The sequence below is a fragment of the Vigna umbellata genome, chromosome 5 (genome assembly GCF_029865625.1).
Source record: "Vigna umbellata cultivar VRB3 chromosome 5, Vumbellata_1.0, whole genome shotgun sequence".
NCBI classification, from domain to species: domain Eukaryota; kingdom Viridiplantae; phylum Streptophyta; class Magnoliopsida; order Fabales; family Fabaceae; genus Vigna; species Vigna umbellata.
In genome coordinates, this window is record NC_142169.1 from 51,656,857 (window position 1) to 51,679,341 (window position 22,485).

The 22,485-nt window shown below is 30.7% G+C and overlaps 2 protein-coding genes and 1 pseudogene across 2 annotated transcripts; all 3 read right to left on the reverse strand.

Annotated features, from left to right (window-relative positions):
* Positions 1–1,745: 1,745 nt before the first annotated feature.
* Positions 1,746–5,740, reverse strand: LOC124838084 (uncharacterized). Its single transcript, XM_088114822.1, has 7 exons — positions 5,430–5,740; positions 5,230–5,296; positions 3,902–3,948; positions 3,532–3,619; positions 2,855–2,988; positions 2,512–2,610; positions 1,746–2,019 (listed from the first exon to the last, which is right to left on the reverse strand). Exons 1-7 carry the CDS (start codon positions 5,652–5,654, stop codon positions 1,942–1,944), a joined length of 738 nt encoding a protein of 245 aa, XP_087970948.1. The 5' UTR covers positions 5,655–5,740; the 3' UTR covers positions 1,746–1,941.
* A 2,638-nt stretch (positions 5,741–8,378) lies between these two features.
* Positions 8,379–9,306, reverse strand: LOC124838081 (uncharacterized). Its single transcript, XM_047313599.2, has one exon. It carries the CDS (start codon positions 9,185–9,187, stop codon positions 8,714–8,716), a length of 474 nt encoding a protein of 157 aa, XP_047169555.1. The 5' UTR covers positions 9,188–9,306; the 3' UTR covers positions 8,379–8,713.
* A 9,057-nt stretch (positions 9,307–18,363) lies between these two features.
* Positions 18,364–19,240, reverse strand: LOC124838079 (putative CCR4-associated factor 1 homolog 11 pseudogene; annotated as a pseudogene).
* Positions 19,241–22,485: the final 3,245 nt, after the last annotated feature.

Sequence of the window (22,485 nt, forward strand, 5' to 3'; positions counted from 1 at the left end):
AAAATTATAGAAACATGTTATTAAATATAAAACGAAAGCATATTTATAAAAATAATTTAATATATATATATTTGTGTTCAAATATATATAAATATAATGTTGTAGGAATATCTGGTATCATTTACATTTTTACATATCTATTTTCTCTTTTGCTGATAAAATAAATATAGTGATAAATTTTTTACCATACAACAAGATGAGTCACGTTATCACACCAAGCATTTTTATTCATAATTAATTGAGGAACAACAACATTTAGGCCATGTTCTTTTGAGTGGATTTGAGGGAGTGGATTTGAGGGGATTTGAGAGGATTTGAAGATAAGTTTTTTTGTTGTTTATCTGAGTGAGTTTGGAGATAAATAAGAGTGAATTTGGAAATAAAATGTATGACAATTAGTGTAGAATTTTATTGACATGACAGATTAAAAAAATTTATTTCCAAATTTATTCTTATTTACCTTCAAATTCACTCAAATAAACAAAAAAAAAATTATCTTCAAATCCTCTCAAATTCCCTCAAATTCACTCCCTCAAATCCACTCAAAAGAACAAGGTCTTAACTTTGTTGCCAGACTTATATTACACACACGTCTTGGTCATGAAGATCTTTTGTACGACTAGAGTTGTTTTGCTACACTAATTAGTTGCACCATTTTTGAATATTAGAGTTTCACATATGTAGAAATGGGAAAGTTTGGAGAATTTCTTACAATCAACTTATGTAAGTCATCGTGCAACAAATCAAAGGATATATGACAATATGTAGTGATTAATTTTGTAAATGTTTTTATAGATTTGAATGTTTGAGTGTAATATCATTGTAGCTTAGGAGGCCATTTGGACCTTTTTGATAAGAGCAAGCTTTTCAGGACATTTGGTAGTTTTGAGGATTCATCATATGATGGCTTGTGCACCAATCTTCTGGAAAGGTGTGCATGACAATTTGGACATGTGTAAGAGATTATTCATTCTGTGTCTTTATGATGAAGCATTTATCAAGTTTTACAATAATTGCATAAAAATATGTTATTGAATGCCCTTATAAATATGCTTAATGCTCACTCTATGATCATTAAACTCAAGTAAATATTTGTTAATACATTCATAAATCACGACTTGATAAAGCTTACTAAAAGAATCTAAGTTCAATATCAAAAAAATTTGAAGCTCGTTACAATATTCTTTTCATTCTTTAGAAGTGCAAATTTCGTTGACACACATGTTTTATCTCTACAAAAAATTGTTGATGAGAAGTATATAATATATTCGTAATTGAATACTATTATTCGTAATTGAATGATTTCATAAAATAACCTTTACACTGCCTCTATTCCAATTAAACTTCAGAGAAGTATATAATATATTTAATATAAAAATTAAAACATGATCTTTAAAACCTCTACTATAGTGAAATTCAATGTACAAATATAATCATAGTTGATCTCCGAAACATAATTAGTAGCCATGTTCCAACAGACCAAAAAAGGAAAAAGAACTTGTTTCGAGACAAGATCATTGAGATGAATCACTCTTTACTAGCAAATTAAAATTTGAAGCAGGACATAAACATGATTATAGTATGCTGCAACCATACAATATTATGTCTGTTAATCATTCTCATATAGACATACACACGGCTCTCACGTACACACATTCTCTAATTAGCATAAACAAGCAATCTGTAAAAAAAACAAAAAATAAAATAAAATTGGGAGATTTTGCATGATGATTGTTTTTATGGTATGTAAACTAAATATGAACTTTTATTATTACCAATTCCATCGCATCAATTACAAAGGTAAATAAATACAATACACTTCAGAACATCTGTGTGCTAATACACAGTTTGTATATATAGAATGAGAGAGAGAGAGAGAGAGAGAGAGAGAGAGAGAGAGAGAGAGAGAGAGAGAGAGAGAGAGATTACATCATCTTCTAGCTATTCTTGTTTCTTTGGATACTCCCTCGGTCCAAATATTGTGGACCCAATTCTCACATTAGTACTACCCATTTCAATCTGGAAAGGCCAAAAATATTTATCAATGTATACAATTGATTAAGAGTAAAAGAACAGTTAGTGGAGAAATCTTTAAGTAGTTCAAACAAAGACTATAGTAACGTATCTATCAACTAGTAATATCTTCAAAATGCTTCACAAACTACATCCAATACTAATTAAAAAGAAATGTGGTAGTGTCATCATCATAACCATATCTATAAAACTACGAAAAATGCTAACACACTCTTTTAAGATTTAATTATTGGGTTAAATTCACGTAAGAATGTAGATCTCGCCATTATTTTATGAACTTCATTTATGATTTAGTGGAATCTTTCCGAATTCCATTCAATAATGAAAAATGTTTTAGAAAATCCGGTGTTAGCATTCTTCGTACACTGTCATCACGGCAAGTATTAAACAAAGGAAACCCATTGACAAGTGCAATCATGCAATGCAACCATCAAGAAAATTATAATTGCTAAACAACTTTAGGACAATAACCCATACCGCTAACTCAAAATCACCAGACATGCCCATTGAAAGTTCACATTGCTCCTCGGGTATTTCAAGTGCCTTGCATACTTCAGTTCTGCAATTTGACAGGGTCTGATTTTTCACATAAGAGAAAACCTTAGTAAATAGACAGAGGGATTTGGAACAAAAGGCACATAAAGCATTACTACAAAAGCAACAAAATAATGGTAAAAATGCTGATCAAATTTCAATAAAACAACATTAAGACAATAAATGAAATACAATTACTAAATGGAAAAGTTATGACAAACAAGAAACGGATCACTTCAAGGAGTGCTCCACACATGCTTCAGAATATAAGAATAGAATCTGTCACCTGAAAGTTCTGTGGAGTTGAGGTATAGTCTGCCATTCCTATTGTCATTAAGCCAGAGAACTCTAGGTTTGGGCAGCTCAATTTCACGTGTTTTGCAAGCTCAACACAATTAGAAGGATCAACACCAGATTTGGCTGCAAAAACATAAGAATCCATACAAAAATTACTTATTTAAAATGTGTAAGAAATAAGAACATTATGTTACGACAAACAGTGCACTCCAAAGTATTTGAAACAATGCCAATACATAATCAAAGAATTTGATACGTTGGGTTAACAAACAATGATGGTATAGCTAAAATTCTCCAATCCAACAGATATCAAACTATCTTAGGAGTGACTGATTAAGTAGCATTACTGTGTCATTATCTGAAATGAATAAATAAAAGTTGAATGTAGTAAAAGAAAACCTGGGATAGGGGGAAATATTTGAATTACTTATATTCTTTATATTTGTGGAATTCCATGGGTAACGTTATTAAAGAAATAAAATGAATGATAAATCAAGAAGTCTCAGTATGGGAAGACACGTCAGTAACACAAATAAACAAGTTACAGTCTACACATGAAGGATTCACAAATACCTCAAGTAAGAATTTTCCTCACATCCAAAGGTAGAGGGGAAACCTCAAAAGATCCAAAAAGTGTAACAAAGAGTTAGAGTAAGTCAAACTTACATTCTTCTCCACTTGTATTTACTTGCACCAAAATCTTCAGAGGATCTCTTCCAAGGGTTGATACCATACGATCAAGATGATTTGCTATCTACAAGAACACTTTAAGGTTAGTCAAATAGCTAATGGTATTAATTAGAAAATTAGCTGTACCAACACCACAATTTGAAATTTTAACTAGCTATTTGCTTGGTATAGCATAATAGACCTTGTCCACAGTAACAGCAATGCGAAAAGTAGTTAACAATTGAGCACAGCATAAAAACAACTTTTATCTAGATTCATTCAAATTTTATTAGTACATAAAATAAAATAATTAGCAAAAAATTCATATCTCCAAGAGCCACAAGTAGCATTGATTTTACATCTCTACCTTCGGATTGTCCACACTCTCAAACATGGCCAGATTTGGAACACCACCTACACAAAGTATGCAAGGTTAAGATTCAGCTAATATAAGGTGCTGAAGAAAGGAACAAACGAACAAGCTATAACAAGATAATGCAATTATAGAAACATTTTCAGCAATCACAGAGCCAACCTAAAAGATGTAGAACAACTATGTACCCAGCTCAGATAGCAAAATTAAACTGGCATCACCACTCAATCCCTTTTACATTGAAATTTAGTGCCTATTTCATCTCTACCATTTGTTGCTGTTGCAATACCATGAGATTGGTATGGTGTGTTAATATAGCATATAAGGATTATAATCATCATGTAATGGAACCAAAAATAGTATTCGGAACTAAAATTAAAATCAATTGTAAATTGAAAATCAAGGTAGCGCGTAGCGGAACCAAATATTTTTAAAAGAAGTATGCGAACAAGTTCTAACATAGGATTTTTCAAACACTTCTAGCGGTGTGTAACTTGCTAAAGCATTCTTTATATAAATTAGAGAAGTGGTAATATACTCCCAGTTATATTTTTCAATAAATAATATATGCATTGAGAGTGGAAACTTTTTCACAAGGTTATCTAATCATAAACTTGTTAACTTTAATAACAACTAACTTAAAACTTGGGTCAAAGAAAACTTTTGACTAGTTGGCGTAGCTTACCTATTAAACTCTAATTTATTTTAAAAGAAAGTATTATATCAACATAGTCTAGCAGTATTGACTCAGTGTAAATAGTAAGTTTGTTAACTTTCACAATATCCATCATACTCCCTCTAGACTCAAATATAAACAAAAATAAATAATTTCACACTCATCCAAAAAGACAATTAACATAATTTCAATTTAAAAATACTCTGTTTTTCTAAAATGTCCTTCATTAATTATCACGAAGAAAAAAGGGTCGTTGAAAATAAAATCATAATTAAACAAAGAGTGTTGTAGGAATGACATCATTAAATAGATAAAGAAAATGAAATTAATTCGATTTCCTTACATTTAAATTCACTACACATGACAATGCTTTTTATCTTATATATTTGAATCCATAGCATTACATACCCATGGTTGAAATTAAACTCTCCTAGTAAAATACTCCCAACGGAGATGGTTTGCTAATATGGTGCTTCTGAAAAAACAAGGTAGAAGCTTTGATATGATGACCAACATTGAAATCAAAAGCAATCAGAGGCCTCACTTGCTATCCAAATCCTACCACCCCAGTGAAAGCAAAGAAGGAAAACCATTCTACATCAATAAAACTAAAGTAAATTCAGAAACAAAATTTTTAAAAAATTACCCAAAAGTGTTTTGACTTTGTTGCTCTGCAAGTGCCCAATGAAATGCCACTCAACGTCTTGTGGAAGCTGCAGGAATGCCCCCAAACCTAATCATTAGAATTTTCTATTCACAACACAAAGGAACAAAACAATGCAGCATTTATAATTTCAATCCTAAATATCAATTAAAAATTGAAAAAAGAAGTAATTATTCTAACACCTGAGGAGCTTTTTCAACGATTTCTTGGACGTAATTTTCGCCGAAGCATCGGTGACCCGCGTCGTAGAGTTGTCGAATCAGACTGATGGGTTTCGTTTTGGAAACCGCCACGACCCGGACCCGGTCCGGTTTAGAGCTGGATCGCTCAGCCGCCTGCTGCACCCGGAGCATCACCGACCGCCACGCCGCCACGGCGGCGCCCTCCGCCACCAACGGAGAAGTCATTAAATCAGTAATTGGAAACAAGTGGCGTTGTCTGTGTTGTTTGATGTCTCTTCTGTTGAGGTGGTTCAACACTGAACACAAAACAAAACCCCAAAGAGCCAGAAAAATAAAAATTAAATAATTAAGAATTTCTCTATTTCTTTTATTTTATAAATAAATATATATATATATATATATATATATATATATATATATATATATAATTGTGTGTCTTTTTAAATAAATAATACTTAAATTGTGTGCCTTTGATTTCAATTTGTTTTAAATTTAGCAATTCTTTTACAGTAAAAACAACTTCACTTTTTAACATTGTTTTATACATTTAAAATATTTATATTATACTTTAATTATATATATAAAAAATATTGTTTCATGAACGCTGGTTAAAAAACTATCTCAATTTTTGGTAAGAAACAATATTAATATCTATAGTTAAAAATGACGAATTTAATTTTTTTTGTGGTACTTTAAATTACACGACAAACACTAACTTTTATGAAGATTTTGTATCATTTAATATTAACGGAGGTTTAACCTTTGTTATCTTATGAGTTTAAAACCCTATATTTAACTATCGTGAGTTATTTAACGTTCGTAAAATGTCATATGTTTCAGAACATTTGTAAAATTATCATGAGGTTGTTTTTCACAACTTCGGTAAAATACTATAGGTTTTCAAACTATTAATATTAGTTTTCTCTACTCATTTAGTATGTAAATAATCGTATTTTTTTTCAACCACAAGTTTATGCCTTTTGTATTTATTTATCTATATTTGGAAAATATATATATATATATATATATATATATATATATATATATATATATATATATATATATATATATATATAACTATATTTAAATAAACGTACACTCGTTAAACTAACACGTATACATATATAACTAAATTTAAATCCCGAAATATTTCAAATATATACATTGAAATTCAAATTCAAGTAGCACTAAACAAAACATTTCAACTATGAAGTACTACAAAAGAAAACTTAATATATAGTTCACCTAGTTTTGAATGACAAATCATTTTCATATCATATAATACTCTTCACATAATATTCTCTTCATATCCATAATTTGTTAAAATTAGTTGACACGTTTCCGTAATTAAAAGCTTACAATATAAATCATAATTAAAAAATGAAAATATAAAAAAGTTTAAGAGTTTCATAAAAAGTCTATTTTAACCATTACATAATGTTTTTTTTTTCATTAATGTCTCTTTGTTCTAATAATTAGAGAAAAAAGAGGGAGTCGTGAAAAGAAAATTCAAGTAACCATCATTAATATTAATATTAATAATAATAATGATATTATTATTATTATTATTATTATTATTATTATTATTATTATTATTATTATTATGTTTGTACTAATTTAAGAGTTATCTATATTAGTTTAGGTGATATGTGCGGTGTTTCGTAGAAAAAGTTCTTAAAAAGAAAATAGAATAAGAAATAAGAAAATGATAAATTTATGAGATTATTTGATAAATTACCAATTTACTTTTATTGCTAACATTTAATCTTTTTTAAAAATGATTTGATTTATTGGATATCACTAAATTTTCTTATAATTAATATTAGTAATTAACAAATAATATTTTACATAATATTTAATATCTTAAAAAATATTTTTTTCTCAACTAAATTTTTTAACTAAAAAATATTTATATTTTAATAAATGCACCAAAAAGAAAATTTTAATATACACTATATATATAGAACAACCTATCAATATTTACTCAAATTCATATTTTTCACCAAAAAATAAATTAAAAGTTTTTCAGAGAAAACATTGCGCATGTCACCAAGAACTTTGAAGAAAACAAAGTAAATCATAATTCTAATCTAGATTTTTGCAAATGAGCTTTGATCAAAATGTGAGACTTAATTGCATTATTCACATTGTTTATTGTACATCTGGTATTTTTCTTCCTTTTTACTCATTTATGAGAGTTATCACACATTTCAATATCATAAACTTTTTTCTAAATAATTTTTTATACCAACATGACATTGATTGGTGAAGCAACCTAATACAGAAAACAACTGTTCTCAGCACATATGCATGCATGTGGACACCCCATTTGCACCAAAATCCATGCCACTTTATTTTGATTCTGATCTGTAAATTGCGTATCTTCGTTTTTCAGAATCGATATAAGTAAAGGTATCTTCTGCTGCTCTATCTGTTTTCTTCAACCCTAAGTTTTCATATTCATGCCACCTTTATTCATCCTACACTCTACATTATTAAAAAAACAACTCTTTTTTTTAAGTCCTCGGATTTCTACAATTACAAATAACTCTTGAAGGATTTACAATTCAACAAATATTCTTAATTAAACAGAAACACACACACACTTGTAATTAGTCTTTTTTGTGTTTAATGATTTGGTGTCTTACCATATATAGAAATACTTTTTATAAGCAATATATTAGCTTTTAAATATAGAAGTTTTCCAAATTAACTTATCTAAGCACTAAACTAATTTTCGATAAGCATGCTTCCAACCAGTGACCACAATAAATCATAAATCGCTAATGAATAAAGAAGAAGATCAAGTTACTCGTTCAATTAATTCACTTAACATTAAACTGTGTCTATCTATATATAAGAGCAATTTTTTACATATAGGTCAAAAAACTTTATCAAAAGAAACTCATTAACCAACCTCTATAATCAAGTCTCAAAGAGTAAATTGTTTTTCCATAACACAATTATAACCAAATGCCATTATCTTACATTCTCGTACATCTAGCTCTATCCAATAAATAGGAAGAAACCAAGAGAAACAGTGCATGACATTGTAACGTGTGGTGATATAATATATATGGGAAACACTTATAAGATTGAAATTGAGGGGGCAATAATAAAGACTATATATATGTATAATATATGTATATATGTTGTGGTATATATTTTGTTAGATAAGCACCACAAATGTGGTTCACTTTATTGAATAGTTTTAATAAAATGGCAAACCTCTTATAGTAATAAGAACATAGGACCCTATTGGGGACTCATGCTGATGATGAACCTTAGGCATAACCACACATTCCATAGACACAATATTCATCTAATTCACATCGATGGTTGCACTCTCCACAATGCCTCTTGTCGAAATTGGTGTCCACACATTGCCCTCTACAACATATCTCTGTGTACTTGCATTTTTTCTTGCATACACCACAGTTGTGTTTGTCGTACCCTACATCAATGCACTTGTTGTTGCAACACGTGGAGTTCTTCACACCCTCCAAAGTGCACACCTCATGGTCCTTGTGGCAGTGATCAGCAGCATTAGGGTTTTTGACTTGTGCAAGGAAGCGACTCACCCTCTTGGAAGGGAGAAGAATGGTGTTTTGACGAGTGGTTGATGATGATGATGATGAGGGAAAATCATGGTGCAGAAAAGGGGGGTTGGATTCCTCTTGGGTGATGGCCTTCATTGTGAGTGTGATGGACAAAGCCATGGTTGTTGCTACGATGAATATTGCCTTTAGGAGCCCCATGGCTTTGCCAGTGTCTAGAGGTGGTTGAAGGTGTACTCAGAAGGAGATGATGAAGATGAGAAGAGGGTTTTTGTTTGTGTTTGATTCTGGTGTGAATGAAAATGTGGTGTAGAAAATGAAGAGGGAGGGGTTAGGGTTTATAAGAAGGGACGTTGGGGGAGAAGTTGACGCCGCAAAAGTGGTTAAAGGTGTATGAAGATGTTGCATGATGCATGATATTGGAAGAGTGTGATGGAATTCTGATGTATATTCTATTGTTTGACCTTAAAAAGCTTCACCCTCTTCTATTACTTGAGCACGACAATACCCTCCATTTTAAACTCTTTTTCCTTCCATGGTCTATTCTACCCTTCTGCTCATGAGTTCTGTGATGCAAACAAAACTTCAACATGGAGAAACTATTGAAGAAAACCACCATATTCGTGCACACTTTGTGAGAGAGTCAAAGGGTAGCAATGAGTTTTCAGCATTGTGTGAGCCACCGCATCTGATGAAACCGCAGTGGACGGCCTGAGGAAATTCAGGCACACTGCTAGGGTAAGCAAAGGCATTTCGTCATACACGTTAACGGCATAACTTACATTTAACAAATTCTACAAACTCACTAAATCCACCTACTACGTTTCTTAGTGCCAAACAAATTTCAGTCAAACTTTAATTCTTTCAATTATTGTTTTACAAAAAGAATGGTTCATTAATTTTTTTTTAGAAATATTCATCATAAGAATAAATAAGTAACTAGAAAGAGAGAATGTGAAAAAAATGTGAAAGGTGTTAATTAAAACTTTGATTGTCACATACTAAAAACATTTGCTCATCTTAAAACTCCATATAAAATAATTGATGTATATCATAAAGGCTTGATCAATACTTAATATATAATCAAAGAAATAATGAGCTTAAAAGGAGTTTAAAAAATAATATTATTAAGATTAATCATCACATTTAACATATTGCTTTTCTTTTTAAATTTGTAATTTCTGTCAGAGTTTTATTCTTAGAAGTCACATCAAAATATCATTAGGTTTTATCTCAATTTCTAATGTGAAACTATTATAAGAACGAAGAGCTTCAAATGCCACCTGTTGATACATACGTAGAGTTTGGATATTGTCCTAATTTCTTTTTAGCTTTGACTAAGGATATTTTAGGTCTTTGTGCTTTCCTTATTGCGATAATTAACGTAGAATGTAATATGTAGCCAACAAAGTTCCAATATATTCTAAATGGTAAACGCGTATTTTGTTTATTACAGCAATTTGCACAAGCAACACCATACGTATATATATGTTATGTTGTTGTTATAGTTGTAATTTCTAACACCTTAAAATTTTATCATGGTAAATAAAACAAGCTCTAAAACCACTAGGCTTCAAATAATGGAGTGAAACGAGCATTCACATGAATTTTTGGAATTTTGTTAAAACATAAAATTTTGAATATGAAGTACAAAACAAAATAAAAATATATATTTTTTAAATATATAGTTACAGTATTAGGAAATAGATTTTTTACATTGGTTAATATTCTCTTTTAGTTTTAGAACTAAGGAAGATTTCAATAGGTATAGATCTTAGTGACTTAGAACATAGACATTATAATAGAGTTTTCACGTCAATTGTTAATCAAGGTGGAAATTAGAAATTTAACATGGATTAGGCATTGAATCAATGTGGTATGTCTATATTTTAACACAAAAATAATTTCTCACCATGAACATTCCATATAATATGATTTTTAGGAAATTGTTTTAAAGTCATGTGCTCCTCAACTTCACCTCTATTATGTCATCTTATAAATCCGGACATGGGCATCAAATTCTATTTCCAACATCTCATTCTCAAAACAAAATCTAAGAATTTTTCTAAACCAATAGAATATTCAATTATATTTGGAGACTTAATATAAGATTTATCCATTCAAAAATATTCCTAAATAAAATGAAATATACTACCACATAAAAAAAGAACACAATATTCATAGAATATACAAATGATTGAATTAATAAATAAAATACTTGTTTACAAATGAATTCAAATGTACTAACCTTGACAACTGTGAAATTCCAAAATTTGATGGCAGTCAAATACTATAACAACCCCGTAAGACCCCTGGCAAACAGAAAAACAGAAATTAGTTCCCAAGCTACTTGATATCATATTTGATTTAGGAAAAAAGAGTAAAAAAATGGAATAAAAAAAAGTGAAAATAATTTTTTCATAAATTTAAATGAGTTTCTTTATAAATTAATTTATAGAAGTTCTCTCATCACTCCAGCAAACCAAACTACATTAGGAAATGGAAATTATTAAATCAAAAGAAATTGACTAAAAGCAAATTCCAAAAGTAAGCACAAAAGCTGTCCAATGCCATTTCCATCCATCATTCAAACCTATTACAAACAGTTGCCATTTTTCAGTTTGACACTCATTCCTCCCACGATAACTGGTATATCTTTGTTTAACAGAAGTGTCCTATATTTTGATCGTTAAGAATGGTGCACCCCATCCAAAGAAAATGAAAATGATATTCCCAGAAAGTAAAATAGGTAAGATTTGAGAATCCTGGTTCACCTTTATCTCTAGAAATATCTCACAGTAAATCCTTAGCATTAAGGTTTACAAACAAACAGTTGATACCATTCAGAGGAATTCCTTTTTACTAATCACTACATTCATTGATTATTTATTTATCTTTGTAATTCTCACCACTATCACCTGAAAGTGTAAATCGAGTTGAATTATTTATTTAATACCCAATTTGTATTTGAAAAATGAATTCAATGGAAATGGGTGTTTAATAAAAAAAAATGATTTCAAGATCGACGCCAATTTTTAGACACATAGGGATACATACAATCAGGAAGAATAATGCGTAACAACGGAAAGTTCCAAGAAAAAAAGACACAATGATCCTCCTACATACAGGCAGAATCTCATGAATGCAAGGCAAAATAAGGAAGATAAAAGAATGATGTGGAATACTACTCGTTGCAGCAATCTCACTACACCTATAATGCAAGCATCAGAATAAACAAAATTTAAATGAAAATAAAAAAGCAGGAATTGATAACATATCCACATCCATCAATGTAAAGTGGAAATGCTCAGCTTCATACTTCATGGTCTAATATTCAATTAAATAATGTTTCCTCTAGAAAAACACAATATCATATCATGTAATAGACCGTCTATCAATAGGCGAACCTGTCCAATCTGTATCACAATACCCAGAGACATGAATGCTTCCTTTATCTTCATATAACAATCCTTGCCTGAGAGCCTTTTTGACATACCTTAGAATGCGAATAAGAGCATTCCAATGGTCAACACATGGAGCCTGCATGAACTAACTAACCACTGCAACTGCAAATGATAGATTTGGCCTTGTAATAGTGAGAAAAATAAGTTTTCCAACCAGTCTCCTATACTCCATCTTTTGATTGCGCTACTTCAATGCCTAAGAAGTATTTGAGACTTTCAAGATCCTTGGCTTGAAAATGTCTACACAAGTACTCTTTCATTGAGATATTCCAACAACATCATTTTTTGTAATGACAATATCATCAACATATACTATTAAGTAAACACATTTCGCAAGAGAAGAATGACAGGAAAAAACTGAATGATCTGATTCACTGTGTTTTAGCCCAAATTTTTGAACAATGGAGCTAAACTTTCCAAACCAAACACGTGGTGATTGCTTGAGGCCATATAAAGATCGATGCAGTTTGCATACCACACCAGACTCCCCCTAAGCAACAAACCCAGGAGGTTGCTCCATATATACTCCTTCCTCAAGATCACACCATATAGGAAAGCATTCTTGATATCCAATTGATGAAGTGGCCAGTGACGAATGGTTGCCATGGCAAAGAAGAGGCAAATAGTAGTCATCTTTGATACAGGAGAGAAAGTGTCACAATAATCAAGACCATAAACTTGAGTGTAACCTTTTGCAACAAGTCGGGCTTTGAGCCGACCAATTTCACCATCAGGACCGACTTTAACTGCATACACCCATTGACAACCAACCGCCTTTTTGCCCAGGGGAAGGGGCACTAGCTTCCAAGTATTACTGTGGTCAAGAGCCTGCATTTCTGCAATCATAACTTGTCGCCATCCAAGATGATCAAGTGCTTCTTTCACATTCTTGGGTATAACAACAGAAGACACTGAGGATAAAAGAGAAAAATAGGAGGACGAATATCTACGATAGCTAAGAAAATTATAAATGGGATAAGGGTTTCGAGTGGAATGAGTACCTTTTTTGAGAGCAATAGGCCATGCTGAATAATTCGCACCAGGAGGCATGGGAGGAGGTGACGAGGGAGAAGAATCTGAAGTAGGAGATTCACCATTGTCTTGGGGAGGTGGACTATCCATTGGGGCCTTGTGTGGCATGATCTCAGTATGTGGAGAAACAGGTTCGGGAGGATTGTGATCAAGACTTGGAATGATAGAGACAGTGCAACTATTTGACTTAGCAACTAGAATAGGAATGACCTGTTGGAGGATAGAAACATCCTGAACAGATGGAGAGAAGTAAGGAGTTTGTTCAAAGAATGTGACATTGGCAGACATGTAATACTTCTTAGTTTCAGGAGAGTAACACTGATATCCTTTTTGAAGTCGAGAATAGCCTAAGAAGACACATTTGAGAGCGCGAGCGGAAAGTTTGTCTAGACTTGGAGACATGTCATGAACAAAACATACACAGCCAAACACTCGGGGAGATGTATGAAAGAAAGGATCATTAGGAAAGAGAATGGAGAAAGAGACTTTATTATCAAGAGAGGAGGAGGGCATCCTATTAATAAGATAACATGCAGTTAAGATGGCATCCCCTAGTGATGGACAGGAATATGGGCACCAAGCAAAAGGGTATAGGCAGTTTCAACCAAGTGTCTATTTTTTCGTTATGCTATACCATTTTGCTGCGGTGTATGAGGACAAGTAGACTGATGTAAGATACCATGGGAACTCAAGATGACAAAAAAGGAGGATGAGAAATACTCTTTTGCATTATCACTTCTTAATATTTTGATTACTTGACCAAATTGATTCTTGATTTGATTCAAAAAGATATAAATATGGCTAACAATTTAAAACGATTTTTCATAAGATAAACCCAAGTACATCTTGAATATTCATCAATGAAGGTAACAAAATATCTAAAACCAAAGGAAGAGATACGACTAGGTCCCCATATATCAGAATGGATGATGGAAAAACTAGAATTACATGTTGATTGAGACCTTTTAGAAAAGGGACATCTAATATGTTTTCCTAATTGACATGACTCACATTCTAAGGTCTGGATATCACTAAGTTCAGGACACGTCTTTTTTAATTTGAACAAATGAGGATGGCCAAGTCGATCATGTAGCAATTTAGGATTAGGAGCAGCAACACAGGACACCCTTGGATGAGATCCAAAATGGTATAATCCGCCAGCTTCATATCCTTCTCCAATCTGTCTTCCCGAACCATGCTCCTATATAACAAAAGATTTGTGATCAAAGGTTATTAAACAATTTAACATTTTGGTCCACTGGCTTAAGGAAATTAAATTAAAAGGACAATTAGGGACAAAAAGAACAGAATTGAGATTGAGGGAGGGAGACAAGGAAACATGACCGACTCCTTTGGAGGAAGTTTTAGATCCATTTGCAAGAGTTATGAAATGAGGTTTTTCTCGAAAGGAAATATATGAGAACAAAGAGGTATTACCAGAAATGTGATCAGAAGCACCTGAGTCAATTACCCATGAATTTTGACCTTCCATGGATTGAGAAACGCAGGTTGTTGATGTACTGGGAGATTGAGATGATTGTTCTAAACTGTTAGACTTTAACCTTAAATACTCTTGATATTCATCCTCAGAAAACTTATAAGTAGAAGTTTCAGTCTTCAAAATATTGGCAGTTTTGGAAAGGAAACCATGTGTATCGTACCTAGTGGAGACCGAACGGTTAACATTTGGCACCGTTCGGTCCATCCACTTAGGACCGTTCGGTTCATCCGCTACAGTCAACCAGGTCAAAGAATGGGCCGTAATTTGGGCAACGTTTAAGTTATTGGACCAATAGTCTAGCAGATGATAAAATAATCAAGAATATCTAATTAAAGATATTGATAAGCAGGTTATAAACAACCAACCAGATTTTTAGGTAATCTGTTTATATCTTATTTTGTTTATATTTTATTGGGCTTATGTCATCTTAAGGTCCATGAGACAACTTATAAATAGAAAGCCAGGGCTATTAGCCAAGTACGTCCCAATCACGTTCAACTCACACTTCATGACACCCAAACATTCAATAGTGATAACCCTTCACTAAATACTCAACTAAGAACCAAGGTTCTTCAAATTCACGTCTAACTTGAGCGTGAGAGTATCTTTTGCAGGTACCTCCCCCCCTCTGGAACACGAAGGTAACCGATCGGCCAAGATTGACGTGACCGAATGACTCAGACAGAAGAAAGGCAAGCAACTCAGGCGATCCCAGCTTTTAGAAGGAAGGAAGACGCATTGAAACAGGTTAGTTTCTCGGTCCCACAAAATTCCTACTGAAACACCATGTAAGGAGTAGCAATTCTCTTGAGTGTGACTCATCCTTTTATAGTATGTGCATTGAGGACGTCCCTGACCTCCTTGTCCTCCTCCTCTAGTGCCACGTCCTCCTCTTCCTCGTGTGACAACCATGACAGATGGTTCCACTAGTTCATGTGCTTCTTGAGTTTAAAGTACCGGAACACGCAGAAGGCGAGTGGTTAATGTTTCCATGGAGGGGACCTCATGACTGGTTAGAAGTTGATCTCTGAGATGATCAAAATCGGGATGTAGGGAACGAAAGATCAACACCATGTAAAATTTGTCTAGTTTCATTTTGATATCCTCTAATGGGTCCGCTTTCGAAAACATCCTCAGTTCTTCGACAACAGATTGGGCTTTAGCCAAGAAGGACACCATATCACGGTATACCATTTTAAGAGATGCAAGCTTGTTTGCAGTGTCATATAGACATTGAATATCGTTGGCATAAATGCTTTGAGCTTTCTTCCAAAAGGAGTGACAAGTTTTGAAAGCCCTCAGAGATATAAGAAGTTTGGGTTCCACTGATTGCCATAACAGTGCACACAATTGGAAATCTGCTTGTTTCCACTGATTAACTTTTTCAGTAGGCACATGGCTTCCAGCTCACTCAAGGTGGTCATAATGCCCTTGGCCAAGGAACCACATTTCAACTGCAGCAGACCATGATAAATAATATTTTCCATTTAGCTTCTCGGAGGTAATTGATGGACTTCTGGAGAAGGAAAGAGTACTGTCAGACATCATTTCTAAAGAAGACGAATTGTACCAGTGAGGAACAAGAAAACCCTAAAGGTTTAGACGGACGGAACTATGACGATGGCTAGCAGCGGCCGGCTGCGAACGGTGGCCGACGGTGACGATGGTGGCCGACGGTGGCCGGCAGCGGGTAGCGATGGACGGTGTCGGGCGACAACGGACTATGGCGCCGAACAAATGCTACGAGACAGAAACCAGAGCGGGATCAATCCGCTCTGATACCAACTTAGAGAATTAAACTGTAAAATAATTCTAGAGGACATGATTGATCTCTTTCATAATCTTCTATTTATAAGAATAAATTGATATAAGAGTACATGATAAATAGGGTAATCCTTTTAATCATAACAAATACGATAACCATTCACACAATATAATGATCATAAAATAGGATAAATAATTTAACAATTTCCTCTCATTTTGGAGGGATTTGCTCGGAGAGGGGAGATGATTTAATTCTTTTTTTAAGTTTATTGACAAAAATAATTTTATTTAAGTTTGAAATCCAAAATTATAAAGTATGAAAATAAATAGATTTTTAAAATATCTCTCGTTTCCTTGTAAAGGAAAGAAAAGTGGACAACCTAGTATCTCCTCCTCTCCCTTCCATTAAAGTGTCTGAACCAAACAAATGTCTTTAAACATACGCATATTAAGAGAATAAAGTTTTATTAGAGTACAGTTAGGGAGTTTGTTATTGTTAGTGTCCAATTTATATGATAAGTAAGAGCACCATTGACACTTATCAATTCAATGTTACCTGATCAAAAACTATCCCACGAAAATGCATAGAACGTGCAAAATGCAAAGCATCCAAAAACTCTCCTAAAACCCAGAAAGCACAGTATTCCAAGAGTTTTAACATAACCAATTAAAACTTTGACGGCCTCCAAGATCAAATCCTTAATGGCAGGCACAGATAAATCCTGCAAAAAGTATTAGCAGAGAAAACAAAATGACTTTGAGTTTGAGTTTGTAATGCAATCATGTGTATCATATCATATTAATGTTTATGGAATTAAATCACAATTCATGAGAAAAGAAAGTTAATTACCATTTTGCCTTCAATACCAAAGTGGAAGAACTTAATATTTTGCTGTGGATAGGGTTCGAGGCACAAATATCTGCACTCATTCACCGTAATGAAACCCAATGCATGGGAAAATTAACGAAGGAGCAAAGAAAAAAAACCGCCTTAAACTTTACGGAACGATTTATTCAGAGTTTCAAGAAAAGAGAAATTTGAAGAGAGGAGGAAATTGGCGCCACGAAGGGAAATTTGTACGGGATGATGGGGGAAATTGGAGATTAGACAGTGTTTTTAAAAATTGAGAAAAAAAAAGTTTTAAGTGTAAAATCTTAGGTTGGGAATAGATGTAAATGATGTAAAAATTAAAGTGAAAAATATATTAATTTGAGTAGGTTTTAAACTTTTATTTTAAAAAAAAAATAAATCTGTATAATCATTATTATTTAGATAATTTATTATAACTATGTTAATTTGGGAAGATTTTTATAATTTTTGAAAATAACATCTATTGTATAACAATTTTTTTTAGAGTTAATTAAAATATGTAAAGATAACAAGGAATTTGCTAACGGGATTTCTTATAGTAAAATATTTTTTAAAACTTTATTCTTTAAATATGTATGTTTTTCTGTCATTGAACCCGATTAAAATACAGAAACTAAAACAAATATAAAACCATACAAAAACTATAATAATGAGAGAAAAATTGAAACTTGTCAAAAAGATACTGAAATGAAAAAAAAAGAAAGATAAAAAGAAAAATGTTTGGAATGTATTATTCCTGCTATGGTCAGAAAAGTTCTAAACTATACAAGACATTCTTGTAGTTTAGAATGTGAGAACTAGAGTGTTTAGAAAAATAAACATTCTTAATTTTGTTGAAAGCATGGAGAGTGAGTAAACTGTCAGAGCCTGCTTGATGACTCTTACCAACTGCCCGATCCAAACACAGAGAGTCAGACACTCGATCCAAACCACCGTGGAGATCAGGACAGAACTTGATGAGATGTTTAACGTCGTATATTGTCTCTCCAAAGAAAAACTTAACCAAATCCATAAAGTGTGACAAGTCCACAGGCAAAAGAGGTTGTGTGGGAAAAAACCTTGAAGTAAGTGCCTTCACAAGATAGCCAAAGTCGTAGGCACCATGAAAAGTGATCCATTGAACATTATTGTTACAAACCATTCCAGAGAACATCAACAGCTCCACAAACCGCTCAATGTCTATTCCGAATCTCCGATTCTTTTCCAAATCGACGCCTTGACGTTGAAGGAGTGCAATAGACTCGGTCGCGTGAGGATCGCATGCGACGTTGAACTCGCGGAAGTTGAATTCCCAGATGAAACGATCAGAAGATTGAAAGCTTGGAAGGTTTCCATCGCAGTCTGAAAGAGTGAGACCAACTTGAATCAGATGCAGACATTCCACGTTAGCTTTCATTAGGGCGTAATTATATTGTGGTTCCCGCATATCGGAGTTGGACTGAAAGATCACGCCGGGAAATTCTGTGTCCATGCTGATCAAAGGGTAGGAGGAGATGACAGAACGGATCAGCTCAAATTCCGTTTCAAGATTAGACGCCCACACTGATCTCGTCACTATAGAATCACCACGAGGAACAACGGCCATGCTTTTCTTGTATTCTTGTTTTCTTTCACATGCAAAATCTCGCACAAGAATAAACCAGGAAGATAACTCAACACGAGGCTCTTCACACCCGCTTTTATAATAGCCGTAAGTGTAAAATTGCATGAAATCTATATTGTGAGAAGATATTCTGTTTCCCTAATTAATCATATATTTTAATTTCTTGTTTCCCGTTTTATATTATTTAGTTTTACTTTTTAGTGTATCTTTATCATATATTCTTGATATTCTTTATATATTAAATTCATGATATATTCTTTAGATAAAGTGTTTGATATAATAATATATTGATTGATTAGATTTTTTATATATTCTTTATATATTAAATTTAATATATTCTTTATATATTAAATTGATGATATATTCTTTAGATAACGTGTTTGATATAATAATATATTGATTGATTAGATTTTTTAAATTATAATAATATATTGATTGATTAGAATTTTTATATATCTTCGTCTGTTCCAAATAAAATCATTTAAAAAAATAATTAATATTTTCTCATGCATTCATCCATTTGGTATTTTCTTATGCAACTTTAATTTTACTTTATTTAAAACTAATTACTTTGTAAAGTAAAATCTAAATTTATACTTCTTTAAAAAAAGTATTTATACAATAGAAATATTGTTAAAGATAAATTTGTTTTATATTAAATTATTTTGACGATGATAAAAGTGTTACATCATTACAAGTATCTAATAAGTTGACTTTACATGTCTAAATTACTTTAATCAAATTTAATTTTATTGACATTTATGAATAACTTACCTTAATTAGAAACAGTAAATTATTAATTACGTGTTATGTATTATCTACTAAGAAATAGTATCTTCAACCAAATCAAATCAAGAAAAATATTTAGATATAATTATCTAATATTAAATTTGTTAACAGAAAGATAAATAAAAGCAGTTACCTACATTAATTCTTTATCAATGATATATTATTTGCAAAGATTTGTTTTCTTTTTCTCATAAATAATTCTCTATATAACCAATGGAATTATAAAAATAAGTGTTAATAAAAATGTAAGATCTAAAAGTTGTAACGTAATATAGAAAAGAACTAGTTAAATTTTATAAAAGCCGAGCCAATTTATAGTTTTATAAATATTTATATTATCTTTTAAGGAGGAGATAGCCAAATAATAGGAATGTTTAATAATAATATACAATTATACCAATTCTTTCATAATTAGGTTATTTTTCGTTTTTTAACTAGAAACTCGTTTTTTTATACTAATTATACCAATTATTTTTTTAACTAGAAACTCGTTTTTTATTCTATTTTTTTAATTTTATAACTTATCATTTTTTATAATTTCATAAGTTATCCTTTTTATTTAAGAAAAACAATACTTAAACAAAAATAAAATAAGAACAAATTAAAAACTTTAGAAAGAAGGATACCATCAGACGCTCTGAAACCATTTACAATTTTATAATTTATCTTTTTAATTTACTTTATACTTTTTAATTTTGTCTTTTGTTTTATAATTTTTTATTGGATATTTATTAAAAAAAATAGTGAATGTATATATTAAGAGTGGGTATGCTGCAAGTAAGTAAAACAATTAGGTAAAAAAAATAAAATAAAATAAAAGTAAAAAAAATGAGAAAATGAATCAATGGAAAACAAGACACCTCTAATTATTCTACTTTTAACCTTCATAAATGTTTTTTTAATTTTTTTGTCTTTCTTTTTAAAATCACTCTACACTTCCTTTAATACACATTTGGAAATCTGATTCATAAATTTTTTAAAATTTTACTTTTAGATTTAAAATTTAATAATAATCTAATCTAATTTAAAATTTCAATATTATTTAATATACATCTATATCTTAATAATTATTTAATATGCATTTTTATAAGATATTAAATATATTAAATAAATGTATATTTAAATAAAATTATATTTAATAACATTTTTAAAAATGTATATTAAATAATTATTAAGATATAAATGTATATTAAATAATATTAAAATTTTAAATTAGATTATATTAGTATTAAGTTTTAAATTTAAAAATAAAATTTAAAAAATTTAAAAATCAGATTTTGAAATCATACTAAAGGAGGAGGTACAGAATGATTTTAAGAAAAAATTAAAAAACATTTATAAAGATTAAAAGTGGAATAGTTGTGGTGTAGAGTGAAATGTTAGAGAAATGAAACACGCAAACAAACAAGAAAAACTATAAGCTAAAAAAAAGGGAGTTTCATCTTTACCTCCAACCCCTTCATCTGAAATTTTTATACAATTCCAAAATCACCTTTATTTAAAACTATTTAATATTTAAAAAAAGAAAAGGAAATGATAATATTCTTTTGAAAACAAAATTTTCAATATACAAGTGCAAATTTCTGAACACATATTTCTTTAAATAAATTAGAAAACTTATACAATTTATTTTATAACAAAATTAAAAATTAATATATAAATTAAACATTTATAATTAAATTATAAAATCAAAAAATAATCTAATAAACTTAGAAATAAAAACACCAAAAAAAGAATAATACTTAAAACTACATAATAATTTTTATAATTTTTTTATATGAAGTTTAAATAAATTTATATTTTTAATAAATTTTAAATATTCATAAAAATTATCTATTTAAACATTTATAAATAATATAATTAAATATTTTAAAATAATCTAATAAACTTTTACATTTAAAATAAACAAACTTTTAAATTTTAAAATAATAAAATAAAAGATTTAAAAAAAAACTTTTACGTATGCGAATGAAAACAATATAATAAAATATTTTAAACATTTTAAACTAATGAAACATAAATTTAATATCCCAAACAAAATTTTTGAAAAACATGTAATGTAATCTAATGAAACTTTTAATAATAGGTACGTAAGGGTAAAATTGAAAAATTAAATTAAATTACTTTTACTCTATACACTTCAATTAAGTCACATTTTTAATAAAAAATTACATATGCCACGTCACATTCTCTTTAACTGTCTTTGATTAATTTGAAAAAAATCTTTAATTGATTTAATTTTACAAAAATAATAACCGATTAAGACCCGAAAAAGAAAGAGATATAATTAAGATTATATACGAAAATAAAAACCCAAATAGACATTAAACCTAAATAATACTAAATAATACAAGGTAACCAACAGTAAATAATATATTAAAAAAATACTTTACAAAGCAAACGTCGAATTTGTAGATAAGAAGCACAAATTTTATAAATAGACTATCATATTCGACAACATCGGATCTTGAGATC